The sequence below is a fragment of the Thamnophis elegans genome, chromosome 13, assembly GCF_009769535.1.
Source record: "Thamnophis elegans isolate rThaEle1 chromosome 13, rThaEle1.pri, whole genome shotgun sequence".
NCBI lineage: Eukaryota > Metazoa > Chordata > Lepidosauria > Squamata > Colubridae > Thamnophis > Thamnophis elegans.
In genome coordinates this window covers 2,242,560-2,262,577 of record NC_045553.1, presented here as the reverse complement: position 1 = coordinate 2,262,577, position 20,018 = coordinate 2,242,560, and the positions used below count along the sequence as shown (strand labels likewise).

Genomic DNA, 20,018 nt, shown 5'->3' with positions numbered 1-20,018 from the left:
CTAACCCTAAACCTAATCCTAACCCTTAACCTAACCCTAAACCTAACCCTAACCCTAACCCTAATCCTAACCCTTAACCTAACCCTAAACGTAACCCTAACCCTTAACCTAACCCTAACCCTAACCCTAAAGCTAACCCTAACCCTAAACCTAACCCTAAAGCTAACCCTTAACCTAACCCTAACCCTAACCCTAACCCTAAACCTAACCCTAATCCTAACCCTTAACCCTTAACCTAACCCTAACCCTAACCCTAACCCTAATCCTAAACCTAACCCTAAACCTAACCCTTAACCTAACCCTAAACCTAATCCTAACCCTTAACCTAACCCTAAACCTAACCCTAACCCTAACCCTAACCCTAATCCTAACCCTTAACCTAACCCTAAACGTAACCCTAACCCTTAACCTAACCCTAACCCTAAAGCTAACCCTAAACCTAAACCTAACCCTAAAGCTAACCCTTAACCTAACCCTAACCCTAAACCTAACCCTAAACCTAACCCTAATCCTAACCCTTAACCCTTAACCTAACCCTAACCCTAACCCTAATCCTAAACCTAACCCTAAACCTAACCCTTAACCTAACCCTAAAGCTAACCCTTAACCTAACCCTAACCCTAAACCTAACCCTAATCCTAACCCTTAACCTAACCCTAACCCTTAACCTAACCCTAACCCTAAACCTAACCCTAAACTTAACCCCAAACCTAACCCTAAACCTAACCCTAAACCTAATCCTAACCCTTAACCTAACCCTAAAGCTAACCCTTAACCTAACCCTAAACCTAAAGCTAACCCTTAACCTAACCCTAACCCTTAACCTAACCCTAACCCTAACCCTAACCCTAACCCTAACCCTAACCCTAACCCTAACCCTTAACCTAACCCTAAAGCTAACCCTTAACCTAACCCTAACCCTAACCCTAAACCTAATCCTTAACCTAACCCTAAAGCTAACCCTTAACCTAACCCTAACCCTAACCCTAAACCTAACCCTAACCCTTACCTTAAGTTGAATTGGCTTGCTTTCAAAGCGCTATTTAAAGCGCCCTTCTTTCTCCGCGCTGGCTGTTGTCGCCCTGTTGATGACGTCAGCGACGCGGTTTAATCGGGCGCGGCTTAGTCGAGCGCGGTTTTGTCGTGCCACGCTGCAAACGTTTGCCATCACTATCCTAGGAGGTCCAGCTATCTGAAAGTTGCCACGGTTGAGAAACGCTGATAGAATAAGAGAGTTGGAAGGGACCTTGGAGGTCTTCTAGTCCAACCCCCTTGCTCAGGCAGGAAACCCTACACCACACTTCAGACAAATGGATGTCCAACCTCTTCTTAAAGATTTCCAGTGTTGGGGCATTCACAACTTCTGGAGGCAACTTCTGTCCCACTGATTAATTGATCTAGAGCCGTCGGTCAGCCAAAATAGAAATTGGAGCTAGATAGAGTCACATTCAAAAGATGAATGAGCACCCTTATAACCTATATATAAAACACACGAAGAACGGTTGCAGGAACTGGGGATGTCTAGTTTAATGAAAAGAAGGACCAGGAGACACATGATAGCAGTCTTCCAATATCTCAGGGGCTGCCCCAAAGAAGAGGGAGTCAAGCTATTCTCCAAGGCACCTGAGGGTAGAACAAGAAGCAATGGGTGGAAACTAATCAAGGAGAGAAGCAACTAAGGAGAAATTTCCTGACAATTAGAACAATTAATCAGTGGAACAGAAGTTGCCTCCAGAGGTTGTGAATGCCCCAACACTGGAAGTCTTTAAGAAGATGTTGGATAGAAATTTGTCTGAAGCGGTGTAGGGTTTCCTGCCTAGGCAGGGGGTTGGACTAGAAGACCTCCAAGGTCCCTTCCAACTCTGCTATTGTATTGTATTGTATTGATGTAGAAAAGATGTGGAGACTCTGGAAAGAGGGCAGAGAAGAGCAACAAAGAGGATTAGGGGACTGGAGGCTGAAACATATGAAGAACGGTTGCAGGAACTGGGTATGTCTAGTTTAATGAAAGAAGGACCAGGGGAGACATGATAGCAGTCTTCCAATATCTCAGAGGCCGCCCCAAAGAAGAGGGAGTCAAACTATTCTCCAAGGCACGTGAGGGCAGGACAAGAAGCAATGGGTGGAAACTAATCGAGGAGAGAAGCAACTTAGAACCGAGGAGAAATTTCCTGACAGTGAGAACAATGAATCAGTGGAACAGAAGTTGCCTCCAGAAGTTGTGAATGCCCCAACACTGGAAGTCTTTAAGATGATGTTGGATAGCCATTTGTCTGAAGCGGTGTAGGGTTTCCTGCCTAGGCAGGGGGTTGGACTAGAAGACCTCCAAGGTCCTTTCCAACTCTGCGATTGTATTGAAATAGTCGGTGCGGCAGTGGGATTTGAACTCGGAGGGTGCCGGGCCCTCCTCTGGATTCCCGATTTCTCCTTCTTTGCGCTTCAGGTGGACATTCACATCATGACTCAGCCCCCCTCAGGAGAATGGGTTTACTTCGACACGGAGGTCACCAACAGCAGCGGACGGATCTCCTACACGATTCCCGAGCAGAGACGGCTGGGGATCGGGGTGTATCCTGTCAAAATGGTGGTGAGGTACGTTCTTGTGCACGGAGGTTTGCTAGGTAGGAAAAATAGGCACGGCTTGAAAAATCACAGGTGTGGCAACCGAGGGCCCCCTCCCCCCTGATCGTGGATTAGCCATTGGCACCTCGAGCCTTTCATCCGAGGCTGAGAGCGACTGCTTATCATTTAGATGACTGCTTATCATTTAAGAGCCGAGGTGGCGCAGTGGTTAGAGTGCAGCACTGCAGGCTACTTCAGCTGACTGCAGTTCTGCAGTTCTGCTGTTCAAATCTCACCGGCTCAGGGTTGACTCAGCCTTCCATCCTTCCGAGGTGGGTAAAATGAGGACCCGGATTGTTGTTGGGGGCGATATGCTGACTCTGTAAACCGCTTAGAGAGGGCTGAAAGCCCCATGAAGCGGTATATAAGTCTAACTGCGATTGCTATTGCTTGCTATCTATCTATCTATCTATCTATCTATCTATCTATCTATCTATCTATCTATCTATCTATCTATCTATCATCTATCATCTATCTATCTATCTATCTATCTATCTATCTATCTATCTATCTATCTATCTATCTATCTATCTATCTATCTATCTATCTATCTATCTATCTATCTATCTATCTAAGAGCCGAGGTGGCGCAGTGGTTAGGGTGCAGTACTGCAGTTCGGCAGTTCAAATCTCACCGGCTCAAGGTTGACTCAGCCTTCCATCCTTCCGAGGTGGGTAAAATGAGGACCCGGATTGTTGTTGGGGGCGATATGCTGACTCTGTAAACCGCTTAGAGAGGGCTGAAAGCCCTGTGAAGCGGTATATAAGTCTAACTGCTATTGCTATTGCTATATTTCTGTCCTGTTTTTTTTCCTTTGAAGGCAGCTGCATAATTACGACAACTCAAATAAGGAAAAAAATAAATAATCTATTTGGGCTCTCAGCCAACATTGAAGTGCCTGTTTGGCTAAAGCCACAGGTAGCTTCTGAACAACTTTTGTCTTATTTTGTTTGTTTATTTGTTTGTTTATTGGATTTATATGCCGCCCTTCTCCCAAGGACTCAGGGCGGCGTACAACATTTAAAAAGACACATATTACAAAAGTTTTAAAAATATTAGCTGGAGTATCCAAAAAACAAACCCAATTAAGATTAACAATAACATTCAAAATTCGATTAAAATTAACAATAATGAATCATTTATTTTGTTTTGTTCAGGCCAGGCTGGCTTGCTGGAAAAGCCAACTTTTTAGGGCGCGTCGGAAGGACCAGAGGTCGGGGATTATACGAAGCTCCGGGGGCAGCTCATTCCAGAGGGAAGGGGCTCCCACAGAGGAGGCTCTTCCCCCTGGGGGTCGCTAGCCGGCACTGCCTGGCCGACGGCACCCTGAGGAGGCCAACTCTGTGGGATCGCACTGGACGATGGGAGGCTACTGGTGGCAGTAGGTGGTCTCACAGGTATCCTGGGCCTAAGCCATGGAGCGCTTTAAAGGTCATAATTAGTACCTTGAATCGTACCCGGAAGACAACCGGCAATCAGTGCAGGCCGCCTAAAAGGGGTGTAACATGGGAGCACCTAGGTTCCCCCCTGATAACCCGCGCAGCCGCATTCTGGACCAGTTGAAGCCTCTGGGTGCTCTTAGCAATATAGCAATAGCAGTTAGACTTATATAGCGCTTCATATGGCTTTCAGCCCTCTCTAAGCGGTTTACAGAGTCAGCATATCGCCCCCAACAACAATCCGGGTCCTCATTTTACCCACCTCGGAAGGATGGAAGGCTGAGTCAACCTTGAGCCGGTGAGATTTGAACAGCAGAACTGCAGATAACAGTCAGCTGAAGTGGCCTGCAGTACTGCACCCTAACCACTGCACCACCTCCGCTCTTCAAGGGCAGCCCCATGTATAGAGCGTTACAGTAGTCCAGGCGAGAAAGAATCCCCGTTCTGACCAACAACGTTGAAAATAATACTAATACTGTCTTAGTAAATTATTGACAGTGTTGTGGGAATTAGTTGTTAAGCAGAGTGATGGCATTGGGGGGGAAAACTCTCCTTGTGTCTCGTCGTTTTGGTGTGTAGTGCTCTATAGCGTCATTCTGAGGGCAGGAGTTGAAACAAGGATGCGAGGGGTCTGTAGATATTTTCACGGCCCTCGTTTTGACTCGTGCAGTGCGCAGGTCCTCAACGGAAGGCAGGTTGGCAGCCATTGTTTCTTTCTGCCGTTCTGATTCTCCTCTGACGTCTCCGTCTGTCTTGTTGGGTTGCAGAGCCGAACCAGACAGTGATGGAGGTGCAGATGAGAGACTCAACAATTCCTCTGTAGATCAGAATCAGCAGCTCCTTGGGAAGTTCGAGCTTCCTGAGCTGGCGCAGGAAGAACATTCTTGGTTGTGTGGTGTTTTTGATGTTAGGTGTCCATTTTAGGTCTTGAGATAGGGTAGAACCTAGAAACGTGAAGGTCTCTACTGTTCAAAGATGATTTTTTTTTAAATTTCCATTTCATTCTATACAATCACATGTTTACTGTGCATAACCAGGGCATATAACATTGAGTAATAAACACGGCCCTCACTTATATAGAAAATGCCCCCTACAATACAAATCCAATATACTACCTTGACCCACCATACACCCTCTTTCAACCCCCTCCAACTTTCATTCTTCCTTCTCACATACCCCTCTACACCTACTTCCCCTCCCCCTCCTCTAACCCTAACCCTATCACTCCCTCTAATCCATTCCCTCCCTTCCTTCTCCTCCTCCTCTCTCTCACCCTCTCCACCCTCCTCCTTCTTTCATTCAACTCCTCCCTTCGGTATATTTCTATTACCTTCCAATATATTCGGTTTGTTCTGTTTTCACACTAGCATTAAAAAGCCACAGTATACAAGTGCAATCATAGAATTTAACACATATTATATTTCCCCCCTCCCCCTAAATCCCCACCTCCCTTCCCTCCCCCCGACTTCCCAGAGCCCATACATGGTATAACTTTTTGACAATCACAGTCTAAAATATCTCTACATTGAACTCAGCTTAAGGTCTCTACTGTTGATGTTGTGTTGTCTAGTATTGTAAGAGGTTGGTAGTATGGGAGGGTTTTCTTAATTTGCAAAGATGAAACCCAATTCCTAAAATAGGCAAAATACAATTTAACTTTCCCCGGAAGACCTGGGGTGGGGTGGGGTGGGAATGCATCGAGGACTACCGTCGTGAAATCAAGATTCACTCTTTCCTTCCTCTCTTTAGGGGTGATCACACATATGCAGATAGCTACATCACCGTTTTACCGCGGGGGACCGAATTTGTGGTCTTCAGCATCGACGGCTCCTTCGCGGCCAGCGTCTCCATCATGGGCAGCGACCCCAAAGTCAGGGCTGGAGCAGTTGACGTCGTACGGTAGGAGGGCTCAACGATGGGGAGCGTTAGTGCCGGGAAGTCGTACTGACGAATGGGATTGTCATGCGGCTGGTTTCATGTCGGAAGCTGCCAGGCACTTCCAGGTTGAAAGGCTTAGCCACTGACCTCACCGTTGCTCCAGAGCTGCCCAGTTGGGGGCTTCTTTTATGTACTCATAGTGATCCCACCAAAGTGGTACCCATTTATCTGCTTACATCTGCCAGCTTTCGAATTGCTAGGAGCTGGAGCGAATGACGGGAGCTCAGCCCATCTCACAGCAGCACACGGGTCTCAAACGTTTGCTGATTTTCAACCCGTTGGTCTAACCACCCGAGCCGCCGTGCTCTTTATGGGATACTATAAGAATAGAAGGGACATTTGCTTACATTTGCATGCTTTTAAAACTGCTAGGAGCTGGAACGAATGATGGGAGTTCACCCCATCTCACAGCAGCACACGGGTATCAAACGTTTGCTGATTTTCAACCCATTGTTCTAACCACCCGAGCCGCCATGCTCTTTATGGGATACTATAAGAATAGAAGGGACATTTGCTTACATTTGCATGCTTTTCAAACTGCTAGGAGCTGGAGCGAATGATAGGAGCTCACCCCATCTCACAGCAGCACACGGGTCTCAAACGTTTGCTGATTTTCAACCCGTTGGTCTAACCACCCGAGCCACCGTGCTCTTTATGGGATACTATAAGAATAGAAGGCACATTTGCTTACATTTGCATGCTTTTCAAACTGCTGGGAGCTGGAGCGAATGACGGGAGTTCACCCCATCTCATAGCAGCACACGGGTCTCAAACGTTTGCTGATTTTCAACCCGTTGTTCTAACCACCTGAGCTGCCGTGCTCTTTATGGGATACTATAAGAATAGAAGGGAGATTTGCTTACATTTGCATGCTTTTCAAACTGCTAGGAGCTGGAGCGAATGACGGGAGCTCACCCCATCTCACAGCAGCACACGGGTCTCAAACGTTTGCTGATTTTCAACCCTTTGTTCTAACCACCCGAGCCGCCGTGCTCTTTATGGGATACTATAAGAATAGCAGGGACATATTTTCTGATTGACAACGAGAGACCTGTTTCCGTGTTTATACTCTCGCTGTCCCTCTCCCTCCGCTCATCCGTCTTTCTCGTTCTCCCCCCCTCAGGCATTGGCAAGAGCTTGGCTACCTCATTATCTACGTCACGGGCCGGCCCGACATGCAGAAGCAGAGAGTGGTCGCCTGGTTGGCACAGCACAACTTCCCCCACGGGATTGTCTCCTTCTGCGATGGGCTGGTTCACGATCCCTTGAGGCACAAGGCCAACTTCTTGAAATCGCTAGTCACAGACGTAAGCAGGACGCGCGCACACAGCGGGTTCAAGCAGTTGCGGTCAGGCTGGGCTGAGTCCCATGTTAAACGCGCCTTTGAGAATCCGGGACCAGAAATCGAGGTTCAACATTCTCGCTCCTGTCCTTAGTTGTTCTATTTTTGTTCACATTTCCTTACCATCCATGATGGGCTGCGTAGCTGTCTATTGTGGTCGGGAGATCTGGTTCCCATCCGTCGCCGCTTCTTTGAATCTGTTTCATACTACCGGTGGTGGTCCTCGGCTTACGATCACAGCTGAGCCCGACGTTTCTGTGGCCACGCGAGGCAGTTGCAAGGTGGAGTTTTGCCCCCCTTTGCAACCTTTCTCATCACGGTTGTTAAGTGAATCAACGGCAGTTGTTAAATTAATAACAAGGTTGGGAAGTGTGAATCTGACTTCTCCCTTGACTTTGTTTGCCAGAAGGTCGCAAAAGGGGGATCACGTGACCCCGGGACACTGCAACCGTCATCAACGTGAATCAGTTGTTGAATTTTGATTTGTGTTACCATGGGGAGATGATTGTATTAGATCTCAGGCTGACAACTGATTGGTTTCTTCTTCTCCTTGTCCTTCTTCTTCTTCCCCTTCCTCCTCCTCTTCTCCTCCTTCCCCCTCTTCTTCCTCCTCCTCTTCCCCTTCTTCCCCCTCTTCCTCTTCTTTTTCTTCTACCTCCTCCTTTCTTCTTCTTCCTTCTCTTCCCCTTCTTCCTCCTCCTCCTCTTCCTTCCCCTTCCTCCCCTTCTTCTTCTTCCTCTTCCTCCTCTTTTCTTCTTCTTCTTCCTTCTCCTCCTCCTCCTTCTTTCCCCTTCTTCTTCTTCCTCTTCCTTTTCTTCTTCCTCTTCCCCTTCCTCCCCCTCTTCTTCTTCCTCTTCATCCTCTTCTTCTTCCTCCTCGTTCTCTTCCCCTTCTTCCTCTTCTTCCTCTTCCCCTTCCTCCTCTTCCTCTTCCTTTCCTTCTTCTTCTAGCTGGACATGAAGATCCATGCGGCCTATGGCTCCACCAAGGATGTCTCCGTCTACACGTCCATCAACCTGTCCCCTCCACAGATCTACATTGTCGGAAGGTCTACCAAAAAGTTACAGAACCAATGCCAAGTAAGATCCTTTTTATTGTAAGGGGTCAAAGCCCACTGTCCACCGTCAACAAATCTTGTAGAAGAAAGGTTAACTGGCTCACCTTAGGTGAAGACCCAGGGCGTGGCACAAAAGCAACCTAACCAGAGAACAGGTCTAACTCCTTTTTATTGCCCCAACTGTGGCCCTAAACATCCCCACTTTCACCACAAGCCCTGGAGCACAGCTCTCCCACGGACCCTCAGAAGCCCCTGGCTGCAAGTAGTCCAGTAAGCCAGGTTAGCCCAAACATTAAGCAGGGCCAGCAGTCCAGTAAGCCAGGTTAGCTAGACAGTAACCGGAGGAGCACGGAGTTCACAAGATAGAGGACAGCAATCTCCAGGTTTTGGCAAGTGCACATGAGGCTCCACAATTTCAACGCTTGTTCCTGACAAATGCCCCTCCCACTGGCACCTCCTGACATCTCAGTCCCCAGGCGTGCCTTGTGAAAGGGAGCAGGACACTCTCCTCCCTCGTAGCTGGCTCGGTCTGCGTCGTTCTTGCCTTCTCTCTTCCCTCCGTGCTCTAGGATCCGGAGCGGCTGGTCCTTGCTCTTCTCCTGAGCTCTGTCTCTCCTGCTCCTCCCTGTCTGCAAGCCGTGGTGGGTTTCAAAAATTTTGGGAACGTACTCTGTGGGTGTGGCCTCCTTTGTGGGAGTGGCTTGCCAGCCATGTGACCTGGTGGGAGTGGCTTGCTGGCCATGTGTTTTCTCTCTCTCTCTTTCTCTCTTTCCTTCCTTTTGTCTCTCTGTCCCTTTTTTCTTTTTTTCTTTCATCTCTCTCGCTCTTTTTTTTTAATTTCTTCCTTTCTTTCTCTTTCTCTCTCTGAATCTGTCTGTCTGTCTGTGTGTGTGTCAGTGGTGGGTTTCAAAATTTTTTGCAACCTCTTCTGTAGGTGTGGCCTGCTTTCCGGGTCCACTGGTGGAACCTCTTCTAACCAGTTCGGTAGATTTGACGAACCAGTTCTATTGAACTGGTGCGAACTAGTAGGAACCCACCTCTGGTTCAAATCCTGGAAAGCCTTGCCCGGACTGACTCTGCCCCTTCCCCAGTTTCCTCCAAGGCCAACGGAGCCGCCCTCTCCATCTCTACCAGTTCTCGCTCCAGCTCCAGAAGATGAACAGTTGACAGAGCGCGGGAGAGGGCCTCCGTTGGCGGTGGAGTAAACTGGGGAAGGGCAAAGTCAGGCTGGGCAGCGTAGGAGAGAAGTAGAATAAGGGAGAGGGGGTTCAGAGGAAGACCAAGGCTCACCCCCCTCCTCATCGTAGGGCACGCAGGGAAGAATGCAGAAGAGAGCAACGTGGGTTGTGTGGCTAACTAGGGAGGAAAGGGACCCAATTCGGTTCACCCGCATAACACCTATCCTCCGCGAGCTGCGCTGGCTACCTGTCGATCTCCGGATGCGCTTCAAGGTGCTATTAGTCACCCATAAAGCCCTACATGGCAGTGGATCTGGATACTTGAGAGACCGCCTTCTGCCAATTACATCCCTGCGACCAATAAGATCACATAGATTAGGCCTCCTCCGTATACCATCGGCCAGCCAGTGTCGGCTGGCAACTACAAGGAGGAGGGCCTTCTCAGTAGTAGCCCCGACCCTTTGGAACGAGCTCCCCGTAGAGATTCGCACCCTCGCCACCGTCCAGGCCTTCCGCACAGCCTTGAAGAACTGGCTCGCCCGTCAGGCCTGGGGACAAGGATAGTTCCCCTCCCGAATGATGAATGTATGTTGTTTACTATTTTATTATATGTCTTATCTTAATGTCTGTATTCCCCTTCCCCGATTTTATGTGAGCCGCCCTGAGTCCCCTCAGGGAAAAGGGCGGCCTACAAATATTAATAAAATCTACAAATCTACAAATTTACAATTCCCTTCACAAGGCACACCTGGGGATGGAGTTTAAAGGAGAGGCAAATGGAAGGGGCAGTTGTTGGGAACAAACACTGAGTTTAACTGCTTATCTGAGTTCCTGGCATCCTCCCAAATGGTTTTATTTACTGCCGTGCTACTTCACTTCTGGAACTCCTTATCCTGCTTGCCCTGCTGGATTAAATTACCTTATTTTGCCTTGTTGGATTTATAGTTGGAAGTTTTCCGCTTACAAAATTTGGACTGGAGCGTTTTCAGCCAAAGGCTGTTACAGGATTGTGGGAGAGCCTTTCTTCAGGCCAGAGAGTTGAATGGCACGTTGGGGGGGGGTCACAGTTGGTGTTAATAAAGGGGACTTGTACGGGTTCTCTGGCTGTGTTGCCTTTGTGCCACACCCCAGGTCATCACACAGAAGGGTGGGGAGGATTTTGGAAGGGACCCTCCCTTGGAAGGAAGAGGGAAAATGCTTCTTGTCCAGACTACCTCAAAGGGCAAACAGGATTGTGTTCACCAGATAAGGGGGAAAGCGTGGCACGACAAAACCGCGCTCGACTAAAGCGCGCCCGATTAAACCGCGTCGCTGACGTCATCAGCAGGGCGACAACAGCGAGCGCGGAGAAAGAAGGGCGCTTTAAATAGCGCTTTGAAAGCAAGCCGATTCAACTTAAGGTAAGGGTTAGCTTTAGGGTTAGGTTAAGGGTTAGGGTTAGGTTTAGCGTTAGGTTAAGGGTTAGGGTTAGGTTTAGGGTTAAGGGTTAGGTTTAGGGTTAGGTTTAGGATTAGGTTTAGGGGGGTTAGGTTTAGGTTTAGGGGTTAATTTTAGGTTTAGCGTTTACAGCGTGCTTTTTTCTCCGCGCTGTTGTCGCGCTGTGATGATGTCAGGTGCGCGGTTTCGTCGAGCGCCCTTTAGTCGAACGCGGTTTTGTGGTGGAACCGGGGGAAAGCAGGGTAAGACGAGACTTTGATGACAGTGATAGACAGAGGCAGGGGAAGGGCTAGGAAGCCCATCTGTAGGGAAGTCATCTGAAAGAGAAGTTCTTCGACCCTAAGCCAAGGGCACCACCCTGAATCCTCCCCCAAAGTAAGGAATTTGGGGGTGTCTTTTGTCCCGTAGTTCATCACGGAAGGCTACGCGTCTCATCTGGCCCAGCTGGAGTACACCCACCGCTCCCGGCCTGCCAAGAACACCACGCGGATGGCTCTCCGGAAGGGCAGCTTCGGACTCCCCAGCCAAACCGAATTCCTGCGCAAGAGGAACCACCTGTTGCGAACCATCTCCTCCCAGCCCGCTGTCTCCGCCGGCCAGAGTGCCAGTTACCGTCCGGAGAGGACGCAAAGCCACTCCGAAAGTAGCCGGGAAAGGGACCGAGAACGCAGCCAGAGGAGCATGAGTCTCGCCACGGGCTGCTGGGGCCGAAGCCCGCTCCCAAGACTTGAACCGGGGAACTTGGGTCAGAAGTAGAGGCATCCGAGGCGCGATGATGGCCGGCTGCACATGCCCGGGTGGCGGAAGCGGGAGCCCGCGGCAAGGTCAGCGGCGTGGGGCTCGTGTGCAAATATGGTGCTACTCATTGCTGGTGGGGTGGCGGTGACCTGGCCAGGAGCTATCGAGCGATTTGGGTTTGCTTTGCCCCTCCCCCACACAAAACACGCAGGCCTGGACAGTGGCAGGGATGTTGGGTACGTGGAGCGCAACCGGGCAGGCCGAGAACAGGAGCCGCCTTCTGCCACCGAGACTTCAAGCTGCCTCATCTTCAAGATCCACCGTTTTCCAGCTCTTATCCAGGGTTAGAGATTGTAAATAATGTGCCTCTTCAGCTTCTTCTCGTCCAGCCATCCGTCAAAGACGAGAAGACACAGCATCAAACACACTGGTACCATTGGGAGCAGCAGCAGCAGCACCACCACAGGTTGTGGGTAGGAGAACCACGCGTTCATGTTAGCCGGCCCTGGGACCTGGACACGAGGAAGGGGACACCGCCAATTATCACAGCTTGACAATCGCAATGCCACTTGATTCACTTCCGGAGTCTGGAAGGACTCGGGACCTACAAGCGGAAGCCACAGCTTCAGGGTCGAGTCAGGTTTGGAACGGCTTCCACTCGGCGACGTAACGCTACGTTGTGTGACGCACACACCATTGGATAGGTGGTTGATCAAGGCTGGTTCGAATGAAAATGAGTTTGGAAGTTGATGGGATTTCACGAATTCGGGGGGTGGGGGGAGAAAAGAGTGTTAACAGGCACAAGATTGGGTCCCTACAAAGAGGGAAAGGAGCACGATTTTGGCACGACCTACCGTACGATTCCGAGCACCTGGGACGTGCGACCTTTGCTCAGCCTAAAACCGAAAATAAAAAAAGAAAGCTACGTCCAAATTCTTCCCAGCCCTTTTCAGATTATTGTTATTGTTGTTATTTATTTATTTATCCCTTCTCCCCCCCCCCGCCCGCCCGCCTGCTGTTAAGACTGGAATTGTTTTCTCGTTTTTCCAACATTACAAAAACTGGCTTTCGGTGGAAGTTGTAACCTCGTTTTTCTTTTTAAGCTGTAGCGACGTCGCACTGGCATGCCTTGGTTTTTAGGTTTTGCACTGACAAAACTTTGAGGAAGAAAGTCTGGGGTTTTTTTGTTTTTGTTTTTCTTCCCCTCAAGCGGCTCCTTCCAGATTGGATAGCGTGTGACCTTTAAATGTTGTTAAGCCACGACACGTCTGTCCGTTCCTAGAAAACACACAACACGGCAGGCTGAACGAAGGGAGAGATTTTCCCCAAGGCCATTCACCCTTTCGATATATCAGGAAGATTTTTTTAAAAGAACGTTCAAATTTGCCCCCTTGAGGACATGTCAATCTGACGGGGGAAGATTAGGAGAGGAGAATTTGATGCTGGAAAAAGATAGAATCTCTGAGCAGGAGTGGGTTTATAATACAGGGAGGTCCTCGGCTTAAAACCTGTTCGAAATTACGACGGCACTGAAAAAAAAAGGGACGTATGACTGTTTTTGCGTACTTAACGAACCGTCGTCTGGTGATCAAAATTCACCCCCGTTGTGGCCGCTGGTTCGTATTTACGACGGTTGCAGTGTCCCGGGGTTACGGGATCCCCTGGTCAGCAAAGCCCAATTTGCTTAACAACCATCGGACTTGCAATGACGGTGACTCCCTTAACAATGGCGGCCAGAAAGGCTGCGAAAACGGGGCAAGAGTTCTCTTAACCGCTGTCCCGCTTAGCAATGGAAATCTGGTGGGGGGGAGGGGTCGATTGCGGTCGTAAATTGAGGACCACCTGTATTTTCCTCCTGCTTCTCTGCTCGTTTACCTGGCCTGAAGAGGTTTCAAAGCTTGTTTGGGGGGAAGAGAGAGGGCTGTTCACCCTCCTCTCTCTCTCCTCTGTTTGAAATCCAGATTTTTCTAGCTGCCGCCAAGGGGCATTTTAGCCTTTCACTGGCCTTGTCTTCTACTGGCCTGCAATGCTGCTACTTTTTAAATATTTACTCAGAGGTTTCTCCTCGTTCTCCTCCTACCGCTTGGATCACTCTTTTATCTCGCAGGGACAACGCCCATCTTTTCTTCCTCCCCCCCCCACCCTCCAGAGCGATGGACGTCCAAACTCCAAAAACTTTTGCACTGCCTTTTTCCGACCACCGCAAAGCTTCGGGGGTTGTTATTATTATTTTTTCAAATGAACAAATGCTCTTTTTTTATAGTCTTATAATCTATTATATACACCTCCTCCTGGCATCCGTTTCTCTCCCTTTGAAAAGTGCCGGAGTAAAAATTCACCGTACGGGGCAAATCTTGGTGATTTAGGAAGCCATATTGCATGATCCTAAACCGTCTATCCAACGGCAAAGGGGACTAGAATGTTTTCTTACTTATTTTAGGGATTCCCCCCCCCCCCGCCTCTTCTCTGTCTGGTGAAGCCTAGTGGTTAGGGATGGATGCTGAAAACCCAGGATCGGGAGAGGTGTCCAAACGGATTGCGTTTCCGCTCTGTCTCGTCCCATCGTTGCATCTCCATTACGTCAAAAGACACCACAAAAATTGCCAAGGGAACTTAACGCTGTGTTTGAGACGTTCATCCTTTCCTTCTTGGCTCTGCACAACCCGTCAGCCAAGACACAACCTTGTGTGTGAACATTTGCAAACTCTAAAGAAAAAAAACAACAACAACAGTACGTCTCGTGTCTCTCGTGTGTGCATTTTGCAAGATGTGTGTTAAAAGAGAGAAAAAGTCGGTGTAAAACTGTTTTTGCAAACTTGGCAATTTCAACATGGGGGGGAATCCCAACATGCTGCCTGGGGGATTCTGGGAATTGAGATCCGCCCATGCTGGCTGGGGGATTCTGGGAGTTGAAGTCCACAGGTCTTAAAAGCAGCCAAGATTTGGACACCCCTGATCTAAAATATCCCGAATTCAGCTTTATTTTTTCTCACAGCCCATCAGCCTGGAGTTGGGGGGGGGGGGGGCCTCCAACCTGGTCCAATTTCACACCCATCGCCCCCTTAAACTCCCCGAAAGGGAGCTTGTAAGGGTAGCAGGCAAATTATAATGCAGCCAGATATCCAGCCAGATATCTTGGCCTTTTTCCAACAGGAAAAACATTTTCGGTTTGAAGAACGTTTGATCGCATCCCGCAGCGAAGCCGAGAGTCTTGGCAAGAGAGTTGGCTTCCCGCCGGAGTTAACCATGGCTGCTTTGCTGGGAGGCAAGAGGCTGACTCTGTAAACTGCTTAGAGAGGGCTGTGAAGCGGTATATAAGTCTAAGTGCTAAGTGGGAAGGAAGGAAGGAAGGAAGGAAGGAAGGAAGGAAGGAAGGAAGGGCAGTGGTTAAGAGTGCAGTACTGCAGGCTACTTCTGCTGACTGCCAGCTGCCTACAATTTGGCAGTTCAAATTTCACAGGCTCAAGGTGGACTCAGCCTTCCATCCTTCCGAGGTGGGTCAAATGAGGACCCGGATTGTCGGGGGGGGCAAGAGGCTGACTCTGTAAACCGCTCAGAGAGGGCTGTAAAAGCACTGTGAAGCAGTCTATAAGTCTAAGTGCTATTGATATTGTCCTTCCTTCCTTCCACCTACACTCCCTCCCTTTTATCCTTCCTTCCTTCCTTCCTTCTTCCCTTCCTTCCTTCCCAGTGGTTAGAATGCAGTATTGCAGGCTAATTCACTGCTCCATGCCAGAAGTTCGATCCTGACCGGCTCAAGGTTGACTCAGCCTTCCATCCTTCTGCAGTGGATCAAATGAGGACCCAGATTGTTGGGGGCAAAAGGCCGACTGTGTAAACCACTTAGAGAGGGCTGGAAAAGCACTGCGAAGCGGTATATAAGTCTAAGGGCTATTGCTATTGGCTTTCCTTCCTTCCTTCCTTCCTTCCTTCCTCTTTTTCTTTTCTTTCCTTGTTCCTTCCTTCCTTCCTTCCTCCTGACTCAGCCTTCCCTCCTTCCGAGGTGGATCAAATGAGGACCCAGATTGTTGGGGGGCAAAAGACTGTATAAACCGCTTGGAGAGGGCTGTAATAGCAGTAGCAATAGCAGTTAGACTTATATAGCGCTTCATAGGGCTTTCAGCCCTCTCTAAGCGGTTTTACAGAGTCAGCATATCGCCCCCAACAATCCGGGTCCTCATTTTACCCACCTCGGAAGGATGGAAGGCTGAGTCAACCTTGAGCCGGTGAGATTTGAACAGCCGAACTGCAGTCAGCTGAAGTAGCCTGCAGTGCTGCATTTAACCACTGCACCACCTCTAAAAAACACTGTAAGGCGATATATAAGTCTAAGTGCTATTGCCTTGCCTTCACCTTACACTCCCTCCCTTTAATCCTTCCTTCCTTCCCAATGGTTAAGAACCCAGTATTGCAGGCTAATTCTGCCGACTGCCAACGGTTCGATCCTGACCGGCTCACGGTTGATTCAGCCTTTTTACCCTTCTGTAAAACGAGGACCCAGGTTGTTGTTGGGGGGGGGCAAGACGCTGACACTGTAAACCGCTTCGAGGGGGGCGGAAAAGCACTGCGAAGCGGCTTTTGGCTCTTCCAGGTGGAAATGCACAATTGGGACATTTGAGATCAATTGGCTTAAGCTTGTTCCATCTTTTCTCTGTTTCGTTCCTACGTGTCAGTGTGCATGATGCTCTCGGGCGCCTTGATGTTGTCGTGCGTGTCCACCATCTTCAACCCTGCCACCTGAGTGCGCTTTTGTATCGAGCTGTATGTGAACCTCTTAATTAAAGGAACTGGGAAGGTTTGCTCACCGTCTGTGTTTCTTTGCAAAGGCAGGATGGCGGGAACTGGATCAGAAATGCCCCAGGGCCTCTTTTAACCGCTGTCCAATTCCTTTGGGTTCAACTTTCCCTGGCATTCCCTAGTTCTTGTTGTTGTTGTTGTTTTGCAAATATAGCCTTCCAGGTAACGTTTTCTTTGCCGGTCGAAAATAATCAAGGTGGGTTTCAAACAAAGGGGGGGGGGACTTTGTTTTAAGCACTCAAATCAACTCACTGCAATATCTTAGAAACTTTTGGCATTGGTAAGGACGCAGAGAGAAGGGTGGTGTATTGGCACCGTCTGTTAAACCACTGAGGCCAAGTCGGAAAGCAGGTTAACATTTTGGATCTTGTTCTGACCGAGGCTTCCCGAGAGCCGGAAGCAAACTCCTTGTCCCGACAAAAAAAAACCTTTTATTAATTGACTGTGAATTCTGCTCATTCACCTCCAGCAAAGTCTTTCAAAGGAGGATTTACGGTCACAGACCTCATCTGGCTTGGAGAGATGCCAGGCCGATCTCTGCAGAACTTGGCAAGGAGCCTCGGAGAGTCACGAACCAATGAAGCGAACTAATGGTCTCCTGCAAACTCCACTCCCCTGTCGCTCCAATTTTATTCCCTCTGGGAGGGGCCATTCACCGTCCCCCTGTAGCCTTACTCCCAAGTCAACCCCTGTTCTTTAGCTATTCCCTTCATCTGGCCTCTCTGCGCATGTACACACTGAGAACAGGCTCCAGGTGTTCTTCTGCCCCACTGATGTCTGAAGGGAGTTGATAACTGGTATACAGCCCTGTCCCCCTCTCTGCCTCCGACACAGAGCCCTCATCAGAGCCTTCCCTGGACTCCAGGACTGGCCCATGTCCCTCCCCAACCTCCTCACTGTCCGAATGGGCCATAACAGATCTTGAGTGATGATAATATTATTCGTGGATAAAATAATTTCATTGATGCGTTTCTTAATTTAGGAAGCCACTCCTTCCGGTGCCTCACCAGGTGGTGGCCCATCCTTATCCGGGATTTAAACCTGCCAGAAAAATCTGAAAAACACACCCGCTTCCAAGTCGGTCCTCCTTCTCTTAACTGAACAGAGGATACCATCAGTCCATTAAGGGCGTTTAGAAGACTGTTTTTAATTAGTTAAATGAGCTACATCAACACCCCGTACAAAGCATTTCCAGTTGGACAAATGACATAGTATTGATCGCTTGGACAATGCTTCTTTTGTCTTGGTGCTTGCAAGTTTTGAAAAAAAAAAAAAGAGAACGATGCATGCGAAGGATACAATCCAGCCAAATTAAAAGAAAAAAGAACACTTTTCATTCGGCGCGTTTCAAAGGAAGAATATTAAATTTGCCTTTAGCGGGTGCTTAGCAGCACGATTCAGGCGCCTTTTTTGCTCCGCGGGACCGAACGCTCTGCAGAATTTTAAACACACACTGGCTCGGCCCTTATTGTCCCTCGCGTGCTTCTGTTTGATTTTCCCTTTGGGGTGAATTTAGCCTGGGCAGGCCTGTTCCAAGAAGGGATGAATAATTAACTGCTTGTCATGGGAACAAGAGTTTACGCAAGCTAGCTCAGCGGCTGCTCGGTTGCCAGAGGACGCTAAGAATTGGCCAGTATGTGGCTATGCTGGGCTTCCGGCTACCCAATTTTGTACCTGTAGGGCAGGCCAGGGCAGGCAAGATTGGAAACGGGGGGGAATCGGAAAGGGTGGGGGGAGAATGGAAACCTCTTGCCCATCAGGTAGGTTATGTGCAAATAGAACAAAGTGGCTATCCAAGGATGAATGATTGACAAGGGTTTGAACGCTGTCTGGGCAAAGGAGGGGGACGATGGAAGAAGAGAAGGAAAAGGATGAAAAAAGAAGGGGAAGATGGAAGGAAGAGAAGGAGAAAGATAAGGATAGAAGGAAAGGAGAAGATGGAAGGAAAAGGAGAAGAATGAAAAGACAAGGAACAAGAGGAAAAATAACAGAACGAAAGGAGGAACAGGAGAAGGGTAAAAAGCGGGAAATGGAAGGAAGGGAAGGAGAAAGATAATAGAACAAAAGGAGTGGAAAAGGAGAACAAAAAGAAAGGGAAGATAGAAGGAAGAGAAAGAAAGATAAAAATAGAAGGAGAAGATGGAAGGGAAAGGAGAAGAATGAAAAGACAAGGAACAAGAGGAAAAATAACAGAACGAAAGGAGGAACAGGAGAAGGATGAAAAGGGGGAAATGGAAGGAAAGGAAGGAGAAAGATAAAAATAGAAGGAAAGATGGAAGGGAAAGGAGAAGAATGAAAAGACAAGGAACAAGAGGAAAAATAACAGAACGAAAGGAGGAACAGGAGAAGGATGAAAAGGGGGAAATGGAAGGAAGGGAAGGAGAAAGATCAGAATAGAACGAAAGGAGTGGAAAAGGAGAATGAAAAGAAGATGGAAGGAAGAGAGAGAGATAAAAATAGAAAGAAAGATGGAAGGGAAAGGAGAAGAATGAAAAGACAAGGAACAAGAGGAAAAATAACAGAACGAAAGGAGGAACAGGAGAAGGTTGAAAAGGGGGAAATGGAAGGAAGGGAAGGAGAAAGATAAGAATAGAACGAAAGGAGTGGAAAAGGAGAACGAAAAGAAGATGGAAGGAAGAGAGAGAGAGATAAAAATAGAAAGATGGAAGGGAAAGGAGAAGAATGAGGAAGAAGAGAAGACGGATGGAAGGAAGAGGAGGAGAAGGAAAAAGAAAAACAGACGGATGCAAGGAAGGAGAAAAGGAAGGAGGAGGAACAGCATAGGAAGAGGAGTAGGATAACAGCAGGAGGAGAGGAATTAAATGAAACCTGAAGCAACCAATGCAGAATTGAGCTAGCAGCCCAGGGACGGAGGCTTCATTTCACCTCCTCTTACAAGCTTAGGAAGCTACAACGCCTTTCGCACGAGCAAGAAGCCCAAAGTCAAAACCCACGTCGGGGGGCTGAGCAACTGCCAACCTCCCAGACATTCTCTGGGCTCCAACCAACCTTCTCCCGCAGCCAAAAGAAATCCAGAATCCGCCCTCCGGAAGCCCCCAAACGGCTCTTTTAACCTTCCCCGACTAGCCGGGAAGCCACGCGCACACCCGAAAAAGGGGAGCCGAGTCGCGGAGGCAGAGCCGGGAGGAGAATTGGGCCGGGAGGCCTCGTTCCGGATTCCGCGGCAGCTCTCGGGCCTCCGTGGGGGTGGTGGGGGTGGTGTTGCGCGTGTGAGTGGCGCGGTGCCAGGTGGATGGAAGGAGAAGCCTGCGCCCTCTTCTCCTCCTGCAGCCAGACCAGGGAGGAGGGAGGGAGTCATTCTCCCCGCCTGGTAACCAGCAGCTGCAGTAGCCCCAGGGGTGGGAGGTGTGTGTGTGTGTGTGGGGGGGGGTGTTGGCATCGCTGGCATGGCTGGTGTTTTCCTCCAGGGCGATGGAGATCACCAGATCACCAAACTGCGGACGAGGGAG

The 20,018-nt window shown here is 49.0% G+C and overlaps 1 protein-coding gene across 1 annotated transcript in view; it reads left to right on the top strand.

Annotated features, from left to right (window-relative positions):
- The window catches only part of PITPNM2 (phosphatidylinositol transfer protein membrane associated 2), a 53,618-nt gene extending 39,546 nt beyond the window's left edge, over nt 1–14,072 (top strand). Inside the window, exons 21-25 of the mRNA XM_032229342.1 lie at nt 2,444–2,592; nt 5,811–5,960; nt 7,123–7,306; nt 8,292–8,420; nt 11,422–14,072. Of these exons, the coding sequence (XP_032085233.1) occupies nt 2,444–2,592; nt 5,811–5,960; nt 7,123–7,306; nt 8,292–8,420; nt 11,422–11,769 (960 nt within the window). The 3' untranslated portion in view covers nt 11,770–14,072. The remainder of the gene's footprint in view (nt 1–2,443; nt 2,593–5,810; nt 5,961–7,122; nt 7,307–8,291; nt 8,421–11,421) is intronic.
- The last annotated feature ends 5,946 nt before the right edge of the window (nt 14,073–20,018 follow it).